The sequence below is a fragment of the Ochotona curzoniae genome, unplaced genomic scaffold (genome assembly GCF_017591425.1).
Source record: "Ochotona curzoniae isolate NIBS_2020 unplaced genomic scaffold, NIBS_Ocur_1.0 contig_2210, whole genome shotgun sequence".
Lineage (NCBI taxonomy): Eukaryota > Metazoa > Chordata > Mammalia > Lagomorpha > Ochotonidae > Ochotona > Ochotona curzoniae.
This window is the reverse complement of record NW_024465369.1, coordinates 38,499,286-38,515,480: the sequence shown is the minus strand read 5'-3', so window position 1 is coordinate 38,515,480 and position 16,195 is coordinate 38,499,286. Positions and strand designations below refer to the sequence as shown.

The 16,195-nt window shown below is 42.8% G+C and overlaps 1 protein-coding gene across 6 annotated transcripts in view; it reads right to left on the bottom strand.

The window, feature by feature from the left end:
* Positions 1-14,919, bottom strand: part of OSBPL6 (oxysterol binding protein like 6) — a 92,583-nt gene extending 77,664 nt beyond the window's left edge. For 4 of the 6 annotated variants that reach the window (XM_040972110.1, XM_040972117.1, XM_040972113.1 and 1 more), the window contains exon 1: positions 14,662-14,919. In XM_040972110.1, coding sequence (XP_040828044.1) covers positions 14,662-14,763 — 102 coding nt within the window. In that variant the 5' untranslated portion in view covers positions 14,764-14,919. The remainder of the gene's footprint in view (positions 1-14,661) is intronic. The other 2 variants (XM_040972115.1, XM_040972112.1) reach the window with 2 other exon arrangements.
* Between the last annotated feature and the right edge of the window lie 1,276 nt (positions 14,920-16,195).

Below are 16,195 nucleotides of genomic sequence, written 5' to 3'. Positions count from 1 at the left end.
ATAAATTCAATCGGATTCTTGCTCCCTGAATGTGAATTCCACTGAAACTGTTCATCTGTCTTATGTAAATGATATTTATATTTAAAAATCATATAAAATATTTTTAAGGAAAAATATTCAAAACAATGTAAAAACTTATCTTTCAGCTTCCAGCACTAGTCATATATCTTTTATAATCATAGCTACTCTTTTTTTTTAAAAAAAAAGATTTATTTATTTTTATTGGAAAGGCGGATATACGGAGAAGGAGGAGAGACAGAGAGGAAGATCTTCTGTCCAATGATTCACTCCCCAAGTGGCCACAACAGCTGGAGCTGAGCCAATCCGAAGCAAGGAGCCTCTTCAAGGGCTCCCATGTGGAAGCAGGATCCCAAAGTCTTGGGCCGTCCTTGACTGCCTTCCCAGGCTACAAGTAGGAAGCTGGATGGGAAGCGGAGTGGCTGGGACTAGAGCCAGTGCACACATGGGACCCCGGCACGTTCAAGGAGAGGACCTTAACCGCTACGCTACCACATTGGGCCCCTAATTATAGCTACTCTTAAAAGCAGCAACATAACTTTTAGTGATACTCATCAATACTGATGTGATGATGATGGTCATTGATATTTGATTCTTTTTGCTTCTCTACATTCTTTACATGGATTAATTTTTCCATCTTCTTAACAAGTGTTTGAGTAATGATTACTGAATCTTATTTTATAGCTGATTGGACAGACACAGAGAGGATGAGTGAGACAGAGTCAGTAAAAGTTGAAATTGAATTCATAATTCAATTTAAATATTCCCTACTACTGCAATCAAATATAATGCTAACATATGGGCCCGGCTCGATGGCACAGTGGTTAAGGTCCTCACCTTGCATGCCCAGGATCCCATATGGGCGCCGGTTCTAATCCCAGCAGCCCCACTTCCCATCCAGCTCCCTGCCTGTGGCCTGGGAAAGCAGTTGAGGACGGCCCAAAGCTTTGGGACCCTGCACCCGCGCGGGAGACCTGGAAGAGGCTCCTGGCTTCGGATCGGCATAGCATTGGCCGTTGCGCTCACTTAGGGAGTGAATCATCGGACGGAAGATCTTCCTCTCTGTCTCTCCTCTCTGTATATTCACCTTTCCAACAAAAATAATAAAAAAATAAATCTTTAAAATAGTGGTGGCTTAACCTATAAAAACAAAAACAAAAACAAAAACAAAAACAAAAACAAAAAACAAATATAATGCTAACATCCGGACTGAATTTGAACTGTAGTACTGCAACAAGGTGGAGAAATCTGCCATGGGGGGAGAGTATGGGGAGGGGTTGGGTGAATAAAAAAAAAAAAAACATATATATATATATATAAAGCTAAAAGACAAAACCTACAGCAATATCAAATGCATATGCCCTCAACAGTGGTTGAACATCACAAGACATGTTCATCCACAATAGATAAAGATACAAAGGGGAGAGAGAGAGAAACAGAGAGAACTTGTGTGTCTGAGAGAGAGAAATCAACTATAGTGCTCTCAAATAAAGTACAGCCCCAAGACAGCATGTTCTCTATTTCTGAAGCAACCTCAGGGTTAATTTACAATCTCTGATTTACAAGAAGCAAAAAAGCAAGTGGGCTAACCTTTTACTTTTGGATTGCAGTGTATAACACAGTCAAAAGAAAGTAAGTTTTACAGGACAGAATAGTACACGGATGATCACTCTGTTTACCATGTGACTTAGGCATATCAGTCTCAGTGTTTTTTGAGATACCGTCTGTCACACACTTGGGAAGTGATAAATGCACAGGAATAAGCAAATAATTCTTAGGGTTACCTTTAACTGGAATTGGAAAAGGAATATGCTGGTGAGCTCCTTTTTCCGCACTATGAACACTCAGCAGTGTAGCAAAACCACTGGGAATTATAACAATTGATTTAAATACATGTACCGATCATGCTTCATTATAGCAACAATTAAAAAAAAGCCACATAAAATGGACAAATGGTGAACCATTTTGAGAGCAAAGGCTCTGCAACATGAGGTGAACTTAAGAGACCCAAAAAAAAAGTTTCCTGTGATTTGAAAGCAGACTCGAGTTAATCTGTAATTTTCAACAAGGCTTTCAAAAGTACCTAGAATGCACACAAGATTTCAGTAAACAATCATTCACTTGAAGTTGCTAACAACACAAGTTAGAAAAAACGACCCTCTTCTTACCTTTTAACAGGGAGGTATGAATCTTGTTGGTCAGACTTGTAAATTCAGAGCATATTTATCTATGATATGCCCATGTGTACTCATAAATAAAATTGCTGAATGCAAGAATGAATAAATATTTGCTATAATACTTAGCTACACAGTGCCCAAGTTCCTGCTCAGACATGCCTAAATTACCCAGAGATTAAGCCTGGACAGCAGAGAGCACAAACGTGGCCCAGTTCACAGCCTATCACCTCAAATATGGTTTTGCAAATTTATTCCAAGTTTCCTATGAAACTTCATATCCCTTGTATTTATTTGACTTCTCATCTTAAGTGTGTGGGGTAAGGAGTAACCATTACATTACTAAAATAGCAGATACCCTGAAGCTGTGGATCTGCTTCTTGATGAAAACAAATCCAGAGCTTCATCAGAAGTAGTTGTCATACTAAGAAATCTATTTGGAGAACAAAGGAGATTACAGGAATTCATTTCCAAGCTTACGGTTTCCCAAGCATTTCTTACTACAAATGAACACACAAGAGGGAAGGAACTCGTCATCACATGCAGGGGTGGGCACAGATGAACACAGGTGCTCTTTAGCAACATGCTCAGACATACATCTCATGTCACAGTAATGTGCTTTGAGCTTCTCTCACAGTGGAGTGTTCAGCATTAAAGCAGAGAAAGGTTTGTTCTCTTAGACATTTGCATACACTCACGTGTCCTGACTGTGGTCATGACTGGTTCTAGCTAGAACCACACAGGTCAGTTCATATTATTTATTCCCTATTTCCTTTGTCTGAGCCAGAGGCACGATTTCTTATGACCTGCTTCTCTTTTGCTTAGTTGCCCAGATAGAGGGGATCTTCATACTTCTGTTACAAGGAACACACAAACACTGTTGGAAAGCTACACACATCACTCTGAAAAACCTGACCTTCAAAAACCACATATTCCTTGCTGAAACTCTGGGAAAAAAACTTCAGAAAAAAAAATAGAACAAACCATTGCTCCAGCAATGATTTTTTAATGCACCGGCACAATTTATTTCAGTGTTTTAAAAATGCATTTACATACTCAATCATTTAAAACAAAATTAGAATTATACTATTTTTCAAATCCTGTTTTTCAAAATTAGGGTTGCAAAATTCCTCCACAATATTAATTAGTGTTCAAAATACTTTCCCTCATATTTAATTTTTATTGGAAAGGCAGAGAGAGAGAGAGAGAGAGAGAGAATGAATGAATGAAAATCTCCTACCTCTGGGTCAAACATCCAGGGAGCAAGCCATGAGCTAAAGATCTCAATCTAGGTTACGTGGGAGGCAAAGACCAACTCCTCGGGCTATCTCCTGGTGCTTCCCATGATGTGCATTAGTAAGAAGTTGCAACTGGGAGCAGAGCCAGGACTCATTCCTAGACACTCGACATGGTCCATGATGTGTCCTAAATGACAGCTCATGGAAAGGGTGGGTTCCCTTGAATTCACACTAATGTCCACTCTGTAACTTTACAAAACCAGTTGTTACAATTTTTAGAAATTTAGCTCTTAGGACATGAGGTCAAGCAGTGTAGAGCCTTGCACAGATTACATAATAAGATATGTGGGTCTTTACCTTTGTGAGAGCATTTTGTTTTCATTCTGGGAAAGTCATTGTGCCTAGCACACAGAGGGAAATAGCATTTTTAAATTTAAAATCCAAGAAAGCAGTTTGGTAGACTTCTGATTCTTCAAGATAATGTCTTCACCATCCCAATGTAATACCCTTGAAACTGTGCCAGCAATGATTTCCACACCCGGATGAATGAAGTCTCCTGGGGATTGCCTCCTGAGTGAGACTAGCTGGGGCTTGGTAACTGCTTGGGCTGTGGCTCTCTCTGCTCGGTGTTATGCCCAAGAACCTAACAGGCAGTGCTAATTTTGGATGTGACCGGCAAAGTCACTGCTATAAAAATGTCACTGCAAGGTAACTAGGGGAGAACCTGAAACGAAACATGGGCAGGAGTCTGGCCTTAGAGCTCCAGTAGGCAGCAAGGAAAGCTGTGAACATTTGTAGGCAATGAGCCTCTGAGTGCCAGGGGCAAATTTCTTTCTTGTAGTTTAAATTTCAGCACATTTTCCACAGACTGAATGCATTCTGTCAACGCCAAGCAAGAGCGGCACAGATCTCTACACAGTTGAGATGGCATTCAAGATACAAGGACTCTCCAAGCTGGTTTTACTTTTGTAAGATTTATTTCTTTATTTGAAAGTGAGAATTAGATGAGAATTAAAGAGAGAGAGAGAGAGAGACAGAGAGAGAGAGAGACAGAGAGAGACAGAGAGAGATTCCATCCACTGGGTCACTCGCCTTTGCAACAGTCTTACGACTTCAGGAGCTATCAGTGCCCTTGACTTTTGATGAACACTGCAAGGAAGGTTTTGTTTAGCATTTCCCAAAGTTGACAGAATTCTCTGTTCGTACAGCATCTCCCGGGACAAGCATTCCTTGGTGCTGGCTTACGGGTAAGTCCTACAGTCTTATGGGTAAGGTCAATCAGTCTCTCTGTTCCTTCTTTGGAACTTTAATGGCACAGTTTGAGTCAGCTGATACACACACACACATACGGCTATATATAGTTAGACACAAATGTGAACAAAACATAAATGAGATGACTGCTAAAGTCTTCCAGCTTACTACATATTAAGCGGAGACTTGCCCCCTTCATTGGTGAAAAAACTCTTAGTGAAATCACAAGGGCTTGGGGTCGCTCCGTCTCCAACTCCTCTCCCTCCGTCACCTGGTGTGCTACATACGCGACACAGTGACAGCAAGGACAGCCATTACTGTTAGCACAGCTGTTCTCTGCTTTACTAATCCATGACGAAGGGAGAAGAGAAAGGAGAAAGAGTAGAAATTGGTCATAAAAAAGAAAGACTAATATTGTCTCAAAATTTTACTTAAACTAATATATGTAAATGCGTTTATTTCTACCCTTTCCTGCGCGGTGCTGATCATATCAGAAAATTTATTGACCACTTATTTCTTGTTTCATTGTTTGGTAATAACTGAAGAAAAGGAAAATAGTTTGAGAAAGTAAACTTTTTCTTACACTACTTTACTTTTTTTTTTTAAGATTTATTTATTTTTTATTGGAAAGTCAGATATACAGAGAGGAAGATCTTCCATCTGCTAATTCACTCTGCAAGTGGCTGCAATGGCTGGAGCTGAGCTGATCCAAAGCCAAGACAAGGAACTTCTTTCAGGTCCCTCACATGGGTGCTGGGTCCCAAGGCTTTTGGGGCATCCTCTACTACTTTCCCAGGACATAAACAGGGAGCTAGATGGGAAGCAGGGCTGCCCATAGAGGATTCTTGAGAATGCAAGGTGAGGATTTTAGCCACTAGGCTACTGCACTAGACCCTACTTTACTTATTTTTAAAGATTTTTTTTTTTAATTGCAAAGTTAGATTCACAGAGAGAAGGAGATACAGAAAGATCTTCTATCCCCTGGTTCATTCCCCAAGTGGCTGGAATGGCCAGAGCTGAGCAGATCTGAAGCCGGGAGCCTGGAGCTTCCTCCAAGTCTCCCACTTGGGTGCAGGGTCCCAAGGCTTTGGTCCGTCCTCCACTGCTTTCCCAGGCCACAAGCAGGGAACTAGAAGGGACGTAGGGCCACTGGGACATGAACTGGTGCCCACACGGGATGGCAGTGCATGTAAGGCGAGGACTTTAGCTGCTGGCTATCACGCCTAGCACGAACTAGCACCAACATGGGATCCTAGAGTATGCAAGTTGAGGATTTAGCCACTGAGCCATTGTGCCGAGCCCTTCTTGCCCTTTTTGAAAAGCAGTGTGTCAATGCTTAGAATATACTATTGCATTCTTGCTACTCCATCTCCAAAGACTAGGAGATGTTCAGGGTATGCTCGTTCAGGAGTACATCAGCCGCCTGTTGAATGCTCAAGAAATGTGAAAGGTGGGCCCGGCACGGTGGCGCAAGTGGTTAAGGTCCTCGCCTTGCATGCCCGGGATCCCATATGGACACCGGGTCTATCCTGGCAGCCCCACTTCCCTTCCAGCTCCCTGCCTGTGGCCCGGGAAAGCAGTCGAGGACGGCCCAAAGCTTTGGGACCCTGCACCCACGTGGGAGACCCGGAAGAGTCTCCTGGCTTTGGATCGGCATAGCATCGGCTGTTGCACTCACTTAGGGAATGAAATGTGAAAGGCTGCTGTTAAACACAGCCAATCTTAAACACTAAATTATATAAATGTACCAATAATTAATCATAATAAATTTGTCACAACTTTTCAAATCTCATCAATTCCTAATATGTTATTACTTTTGACTACTCTCTGTGCTTCTGAGTCCATTTAGTTCTACGATATTTGGCTTGTAGAAAAGCTATAATGGAGCCAGTGTTGTAGAGTGACGGCTTAAGCCACTCCTGAAATGCATTCACCTCTTACGGGCACCCCACTTCTGACTCAGCCTTCTATTAATGGCCTGAGAAAGTAGCAGAAGATGGCCCAAACACTTGCTACCCATTTGGGAGACCTGCCTGAAGCTCTTGACTCCTGGCTTCAACCTGATACAGTCCTGGCTATTCTGGCCATCTGAAGAGTGAACCAGCAAATGGGAGATTGCTCTGTCTCTCTGTCTCTTCCTTTCTCTAAGTAATTTTGACTTTCAAAATAAATATTTTATTAAAAAAAAAGGCTACTGGGAAAACTACTGGGCATTGCTTTCCAAAGTTGTGGCAGGCATATTGGTGATTTCACATTGCCCATGATGGGTGGATTTATTTTCTTCAAGTCTTTAAAAATATCCTCCAGGATACATTAAAACATTTGCAGTAAAAATCTTGTCCTGAAGGAATTATAGAAGCTGGAATTGTAGTGTAGTGAGTTAAGCCACCGCCTGCAACTCAGGCATCCCATAGAAGTACTGGTTTGAATCCTAGCTGCTCCTTCAATTCCAACTCCCTGCTAATGCACTCAGGAAAACAACAAAGATGGCCCTAATGCTGCTCTCTGTATCCACGCTGGAGACTGGGTGAGGTTCCAGGCTCCTGACTTCAGCCAACCCCAGCTACAGCCCCAGCTGTTGCAGCAATCTGGGGAGTGAATTAGCTGATGGAAGATGTTAGATGTTTTTCGCCGACCTTTCTCTCTAACTCTGCCATTCAAATACATAAAATACATTGCTTTAAGAAATTCAAAGGAATTATATTACATAGTCATATTTAAAAGCATTCACAATACAGTTGAGCACATAAAAAGAGAAAGAATACAGAATATGAAATATCATCAGAAAGTTTTATGTAAAATTTCACAGAAGAGAGAAAAGTGAGCAGGTAATGTCAATTTGAGTGATTAATGAAAAGGCTGTTTAAAATGGAGGCACAAAGACAAGAAGAGGAGGATGGGAATTCCGCACAGAAAAAATAAATGCAGACATAGAGAGAGGGATGCTACAAGAACCATTTGCAGGCAAAACTGTATGTTTTGGATATGAGGTTAGACCTGCAGAACATGGTGGTCACTGGATATTAACTAAGGAAATCTGGCCTTAACTGTATATGGGAGGAGCCCTGGAGAAAGGTGAGGATTAACCCTGAGGCCCTGAGAGAACAGTTATCCTTGCAGCACTTAATGCACAATCTGACAGTGGAGCATCTAAGCAGAAATGCTCAATCAATCTATTAGTGATTTGGGATTAGAAACTAGGAAGAAGCACAGACCAATAATGACCAGGAAGTTACTACCAGTGTACACTCAGCTACAGGCTAGGTCCTTTACCCATATCAGGCACCAGGAACCTTTTCCCTGCCAAGGGCCATTTGGGTATTTATAACATTATCCCATGGGCCTTCAGCAAAGCCTCATGCCTGGGTCGCACACGGCGGATGCCACACGCAAGGGGTGAGCTGCCACCCGGGTTGGCCAGACCCACATGGGCTGCCACGGAGCTCTGTGTAGCCGGCTTGGGCTGCCCTACTGCTCCTGTGGGAGCCTGACGGCCTAGCGATTGGAGCTGGGGGCGGGTCCAGGAGGGGGTGGGACCAGGACCAGGGAAAATGACCTCATGGCCACATGGCAGCTGTGAGCTCCCTGGGCCTTCAGCAAAGCCTCACGCCTGGATCGCACACGGCGGATGCCACACGCAAGGGGTGAGCTGCAACCCAGGCAGCCAGCGCGCCATTTGGCTCTAAGCTTCGCTTGCTGGCCGCGTGGCCAGGGAGCTCTGGGAATTCTGTACTTTGTTTGCTGCTTAGATAACTCCATTTAGAACCCTCAGTGCTTTGTGAATGTGAATCAATCCTAACGATTCCCAATGACAGTTATTCTGCCTCAGATGAACCTGTAATTAATACTGTCTCAAACCATGTGTTGTGCAAAACTGCAATACCTAATATACTGTCAAAACCTTGTGCTACTCAGAAATGGAGCAGGAGAGCAGAGAAGTCTTCCATTTCCTTTGAGGTGTGAGGAAGACTTGTAGTGTAACCTATCAGGAGCATAGCAGGTAACCTATTAACAATAGATTCAAAACAGAATTAGATAATGGTGAAAACACAAAGACATACAGTGGGAGTCAAGGGAGATCCTAGCAACCTATTAACAGGAGGTCATATGCACAGAGCAGGGGGCGGGGCCCAGAGTGGAGCAGGGGGACAGGAGGAGGCTCATGTCCCAAACCCTGGAGACTCCCGGATCCCCAGCAAAGACTGTCAGTACGGGCACCAAGCACTGCATCCCAACTGCCAAAGAGACCACAGGGAACTGGAATGCCTTCGGAGGCCGAGAACTCAGAGGACATCCCCCCTTTTCTCTGGACCCACCATACAGGATGGAAGAAGCCTGAGCCCTTCATCATGGGACCCAGGGTCATCGGAACAACAGACAGGAACCCTGAATGGTCCTCAGAACCAGAAGAACAATAAACCTCCTTCGGAATTGGGGAGAGGAGCTTTCTCTGGTCTTTGTTTGGTTCCAACTTTGGGTCCTCACCCTCTCTGCAATGATCATCAGGGTTGCTCCCGAGCACCCCTCCAACACACACACAAGTTAGAATAGATAGGCAGAGAACAAAAAGGAAGCCTGATCAGCATACACTCATACGCACTTCACTAGAGAGGACACAAAGATTAAGTACTCCTCAGCAAGGTATTGAGAATTTCTCTGCACACCTCTCCTAAACTGTCTCGCACCTCAATTGTTGAAATGTCATCGAAGTACTCACAGAATGTGGTAAAGAACTTGCATTTAATCTTAATATATTGCTTACTCGATACTATGTCAATTGGTTCCACAAAATTGTATATTGTTGCTGATGTTATGTTGGGGCATGTAATTGACCGGGATTTTACTCTGTTGGCTCTAACATTGGACCAGAGAGGGTCTCCCCAAGCTGTTGAACTTATCTAGAAGATGAGATGCTGGACTCTGTGCTAGGTATATGCTCGCAGGAAAGGAATCTCAACTGAACTTGAACTGTGGATACCCAACAAGGTGGAGGAATCCACCATGGGGGGGAGGAGAGGGAGGAATTCCAGTACCTAAAAAGCTGTATCACATAATGCAACGTTAAAAAAAATAAATAAAAAATAACATTATCATGGGTCATAAAATAAAACACTATCAACTTGGAGATCAGCCTGCTGCAGAAGTATAAAGTTACTAGTCCTGTCCACAGTTGCCTGGGCAGGCCTGGATAAAATGATTTCATGGGTGTTACATAGTCGGTGGGCCAGAGGTTTCCTACCTCCAAATACTCAATTTAGAACAGAAACTAGATTGAAGTTGGCAGTTTGGCTCCATCTGCACAGCTATCACTCAAATCAGGAGCATGGATATTTTATCACATTTTCTCCAAGTCTCTTAATAGGGAACATGATTTTCATGCAAAACAGCGACACAAACAGAAAGCACTGACACTTATCACCTCACATCACAGGATCGCTCACAATGTCTGAGTCCCATGCATAAACTCTGGGCGTTAGATCATGACTAAGAAAGCAAAGGAAAAACGGAGCTGCAATTCTCTTTTATGCTTTTCTCCTTCAAGGGAGATGGACTGACAGAAAACAGAGTCAGCAAGGAACCAGAGGAAAAACTATATGGAAGAGTTAAGGAAAACTCTCCTTTAAAAAATAACAGCAGCTCTTACTTTTCACAATTAATTTACAGACATCATTCAGGTTATAACATTTTCCATTCGCAAAATACCTTCCTTCTCAGTCCTCTGGCAGTTTTTCCTCTATGTGTTGTGTGCTGCTCCTGGCGCACAAATGCAAAAAGCAGATCAACAACACCCACTTGACCGGTAACTCTAGGGCAATCACTAACTAGCCTTATGCTATCACGAGAATTCCCCAGAGTGAGCTGGGGAGACAATCCCTTCCTCCCAGCCAGCAGCCTGGAAGGTCAGGCTGTTCAACTGAAATGCCTGCAGCGAGGGCAGAGGGACAAGCAAGGGATAGACTGAACTTGAAATCTTAGACATCCATTGTAAGACTGGAGGCAGGGACGGTGGGGAGGGGAGGGAGCTTGGGGAAGGGAAAAGGGGACCACAGTACCTATTAAACGGTGTCATAACATAAAGAAAAATAAAAAATCAAACACAAAAAACCCCAAAAAACTTAGCTTTGAAGTATAAGGTAGTTATTTGATATACAAACCTTTTCATTCATGTTACCCCTGCTTTTTTGATTCTACAAATGCAAAGCAACACATATTATGATTATACAATCACATAATTAATTATCAATTTCCTTACTTCCAGTTAACAGAAAACAGATGTCTTCTTGGTTTTTTTATTATTATTATTAATTACATTGCATTATGTGACACAGTGTCATAGGCTCTGGGATTCCCCCAACCCTTCCCCTTACCCTCCCCCCATGGTGGATTTCTCCACCTTGTTGTAGTATTACAGTTCACATTCAGTCAAGATTCTTTCTTTGCAAACATATATCAAACATAGAGCATCTTATTGTCAGATAAATTCAACGGTTTCTTAAGGAGACCATCTCTGGTCTGAAGGCAGAGCTGGCAGAATACCATCCTGATCAATTAAAAGCCCCAACACAACATCAACAACAATTTGCAACATTTTGGAATTAATTGACATGGTATTGAGTAACCAATATGTTTTAAAAAATGCAAGTTCTTAACCACATCCTGTGACTAATTCATTGACATCTCAATTTTAGTTTATATACAGAACTGGCTGCTATACACCTTAAAATGGCTATAGAGTACTATTCAGCTATCTCATGTCTTTTTCATTTTTGTATTTAGCAGTTTATAGTGTTGAAGCATAATTTTGCTGAACTTGACAGATTTTAGGATAGTCTAAACTGGCTTATAACTCTAACAAGGCATATGTCAACAGTTGAAGTGCAGAACAGTTTTAGGAGGGGTGTGCAGAGAAATCTTCAATACCTTAGTGAGGAGTAACTAACTAATTTTTGTATCTCACCTAGTAAGGTATATGTGAATCCACGCTGACCATTTCCTGTCTGATTCTAAGCTTTCCTTGTTGTTCTCTATCTATTCTAATGGGGGGGAGTGCCTCCGGAGTGACCCTGATGGTCATTGCAAGAGAAGATGGGGATCCAAATTTGGAACTAAGTAAGGACCAGAGAAAGTTCCCCTCCCTAGTCCTGAAGGAAGTTTACTGTTCTGTTTCTGCGGACTGCTCAGGGCTCCTGGCTGTTGTTCCAATGACCTTGGATCCTGCAAGGAGGGATTTGGGCTTCCATCCCATGTGGTAGGTCCAAATGGGAGTGGGTGACCTCAGAGTTCTTGGCCTCTGAAGGCACTCCAATTCCCCATGGTCTCCTTGGCAGTTGGGATGTAGTCCTTGGTGCCTGTACTGATAGTCCTTGGTGAGGATCCGGGAATCCCCAGCGTTGGGATACAAGCTTCCTCCTGTCTACTTGTTCCACTCTGGGTTATGCCCTGCTCTGTGCATATGACCTCCTGTTAAGGGGTTGTCAGGATCGCTCTTGATTTTCCCTATATGTCCTTGTAGTTTTACTATTGTCTAATGCTGATTCTAGCCTATTGTCTATAAATTATCTGTTTTTTTAAATATTTTTTTTTTATTGGAAAGGTGAATATACAGAGAGGAGAGACAGAGAGGAAAATCTTCCGTCCGATGATTCACTCCCCAAGTGAGCGCAACGGCCGATGCTATGCCGATCAGAAGCCCGGAGCCTCTCCCGAGTCTCCCACGCGGGTGCAGGGTCCCAAAGCTTTGAACCATCCTCAACTGCTTTCCTGGGCCACAGGCAGGGAGCTGGATGGGAAGCAGGATTAGAACCGGCGCCCATATGGGATCCTGGGCATGCAAGGCAAGGACCTTAACCACTTGCGCCACCGCGCCGGGCCCTATAAATTATCTCTTATGTTCCCAATCGGTTATACTTCACGTCTTCCTCACACATTCTAAGGATATGGAAGATTTCTCTGCTCTCCCGCCCCATTTCCAAGTAGCTTAGGGTCTTAAAAGTATGTTAGGTTTTACAATTCTTTGATGTGGATCATAAGCAGTCTGACTCACATTGATGGTTCGTTCATTGGTTACAGCACAGTATCTTATTGCATGAAGTACAGGCTGTTCAACGGTTTCTTGGGGAGACCATTATCTGGACAATAAGATGCTGGACTCTATGCTTGGTATATGTTTGCAAAGAAAGAATCTTGACTGAATGTGAACTGTAATACTGCAACAAGGTGGAGGAATCCACCATGGGGGGAGGGCAGAGGGAGGAGTTGGGGGAATCCCAGAGCCTATGAAACTGTGTCACATAATGCGATGTAATTAATAAAAAAAAAAGAGAGAGAGAGAGAGATACAGGCTATGTGGGGTTGGAATAATACATTTTACAGGTACTGGAAAGCAGATGTCTTCTTTTGAGCCCAGCTCAAAGGACACCAATGGCAAAAATTTTCTCTGCCTTAGGACCTATGCAAGACACATATGTTGAGGAATCCCTGATTCTTACAAATTCACTGGAATTTCTCACTAGAAATAGGAGAAAGAATGCTGCGAGGGTTTGTGATTAGGATTCTCTGAAGAGCAGACCTAGCATTGTAGTCTGACTATTACAAGAATGAATTTACACCTTAACTAGCATCTCAGGTCCATATCTATTTGATGTGATACTTACACTTCTATAAATTAGACCACATACTTTAATATGAAAATATAGCTTTTATGAAAGATTAGCAAACTATTTACTGAGAATTTCAAGTTACATATTTAAATATTGCCACAAGACAATATGAAAATAACTCAAAGGGCCCGGCTCATTGGCATAGTGGTTAAGGTCTTCGCCAGGCACGTGCCAGGATCCCATATGGGTGCCAGTTCTAATCCTGGCAGCCATACTTCCAACCAAGCTCCCAGCCTGTGGCCTGGGAAAGTAGTCGAGGATGGGCCAAAGCCTTGGGACCCTGCACCCGCTTGGAAGACCCAGAAGAGCTCCTGGCTTCGGGCTTCAGATGGGCTCAGCTTTGTATATCAGCCTTTCCAATAAAATAAATAAATCTTAAAAAAAAAAAAAGAAAATACCTCAAAAATCATGGAGAAGTGAATTGAGAAATAAGTTTATTTTGGTACAAAAGTTTTTTAAAATTTATGTATTGCTTTTTCATAATACAAAATTCCACAAACTTTTTGATGACTCTTTGTATACATGTTTTTCAAATGTTTTGCTTCAAACTAAACTTGTACTCAATTTCATTTTCCATGCCCATTTTTAAGTGCTCTCATATTATAATGGAAAATGGTTACACTCACATCTGTATTGGCCCAAACCACTTCTTTTGAAAATGAAGAATATTCATGCAAAGAATCCCCAAACACTGAAAGTAGGAGAGCCACTAAAATAGTTCTGACATAACTGTAAGCAAAATTCATACAGAATTGACTCACATGAGACAAGGGACAGATATTTTCTACTATAACTAAACAAAGACAATTTATCTTGTTTGTTGCTTTTAAACACTGAGTTTTCAGTGCTCTCAATTTCTTGATATTATAACTTTATTTGTAAGACATTTTCTGGATCTGACAGATTCTACAAAACGCCAAACAGAAGTTATGGCCTGTCGGACCAGTGGTAATCTTATGGGAAGAAGTCCAGCAAGTGCAGGTTCATAGATGCCATTCCACTTTCACGGATGACAGGAAGGAAAATCCAAGGTCCTGATGCTGAATTCCCTCCTGATACAGGCTGTGAGCAAACCGAAAGCCTCCCCCGAGAACCATGTCTCTTTTCTGTGCTCTGTATTTTAGAAAAGGATCTTAAATCACAGAAAAACAAGAGCAGGCGTTTCCTGACACCATCAGGTGTATCTACATAAAGCAACACTTTGTCCTGTGGCATAAATGTATTCACAACAAAATTTCAAAAAGAATGAACAATCCCATCTGTTCTTAATGGTTCTGAAAGGACAAAAATAACAACATGTACTTTCCACTCTTCACTTACCTGCCTACTGTCCCTCTGGGAGGATACTGAAGAGGAGGCACTTCTGTGGGTTGGTGTGGATGTTTTATGAGCAGGGGACACGCCCTTCTCGTCTGAACTCATCGTCGCAACTGGATTCTAGTAACATGCACTCAAGACCATCCCAGGCTTCTCTCAGGTCTGCACACCAAAGGGTGATGACTGTTCTGCCTCATTCCATTTCAGAAAATCACACTGGACTAGGAAGGAGCACGCAAACACCGAGGGTATCCACACCTCCTAAGAGAAAGCAAGCACAAAAACCCGAGGTTAATAAAAGACAAGCAAAAATTTAAAACCAGGTAGATGTCCAATTATTATGAAGACACATGTTTCAGTGAATAGATGGGTCTGGAAGTCAGAGATGAGATCTGACAGATGAGCAGTGAATTGGATACCTGGGTGCCCAAAATGGCATGATGAAGGAATTAATGGTGCTCAATCTGATTAGAGCAGACAGTGACATAATGGCCAAAGAAAAGCTAAGACCAGTCCCCATGGAGCCTCACTGGCTGTGATGATCTGAATGTGTTCCTCAAAATTCATGTGTTAAAAATTTAATTTCCAGCACAATATTGGGAAGAGGTATACAATGGGGTCTTGAGGGCATCACCTACAAGAACAGATTATTGCTACTATAAATAGAAGTCAGGGGACGGGTTCTAGCTCTTCTGCCACAAGAAGACAAGATATTCTTCCCCTCCAGTGGTTATTATGTTTAAGGTGTCATCTTGGAAGCACAGACACTTGGCCCTAATTTGGAAGCAACTGGAACTTGGCCTTCCCAAATGTATAAAAAATTTATATTCTTGGAGCTGACACTGAGACATAACAGGTTAAGCTGCCATCTGAAATGCCAGCATATGAACACTAGTTTGAGTTCTGTTTGCTTCACTTTTCAAAAAAATATTTACTTTTATTAGAAAGGCAGATTTCCAGAGAGCAGAGACAGAAAGATCTCCCATCCACAGGGTCTCTTCCTCAAATGGCTGTAACAGCTGGAACTGAGACAATCCAAAGTGAGGAGCTAGAAGCTGTTTCCAGGTTTCCCACATAGAGGGTCTCAAGGATTTGGGTCATCCTCCGCTACTTTCCCAGGCTACAAGCAGGGAGCTGGATAGGAAGTGGGGCATTTGGGAGTTGAACCGCTGCCCATATGGCATGTCAGCACTTGCAGGTAGAGGATCAACCGGTTGAGCCATTGTGTTGCCCCCTAAAAGTGGATTTTTATAAGCTGAAAACACTGGGTATGCTATTAAACATAACTTGTTATTCTTTCTTAAGATTCCAAGCTTCAGGGGCCCGGCGCGGTGGCGCAAGTGGTTAAAGGTCCTCACCTTGTACGCCCGGGATCCCATATGGGCGCCGGTTCTAATCCCGGCAGCCCTGCTTCCCTTCCAGCTCCCTGCCTGTGGCCTGGGAAAGCAGTCGAGGACGGCCCAAAGCTTTGGGAACCTGCGCCCACGTGGGAGACCCGGAAGAGGCTCCTGGCTTCGGATCGGCATAGTATCGGCCC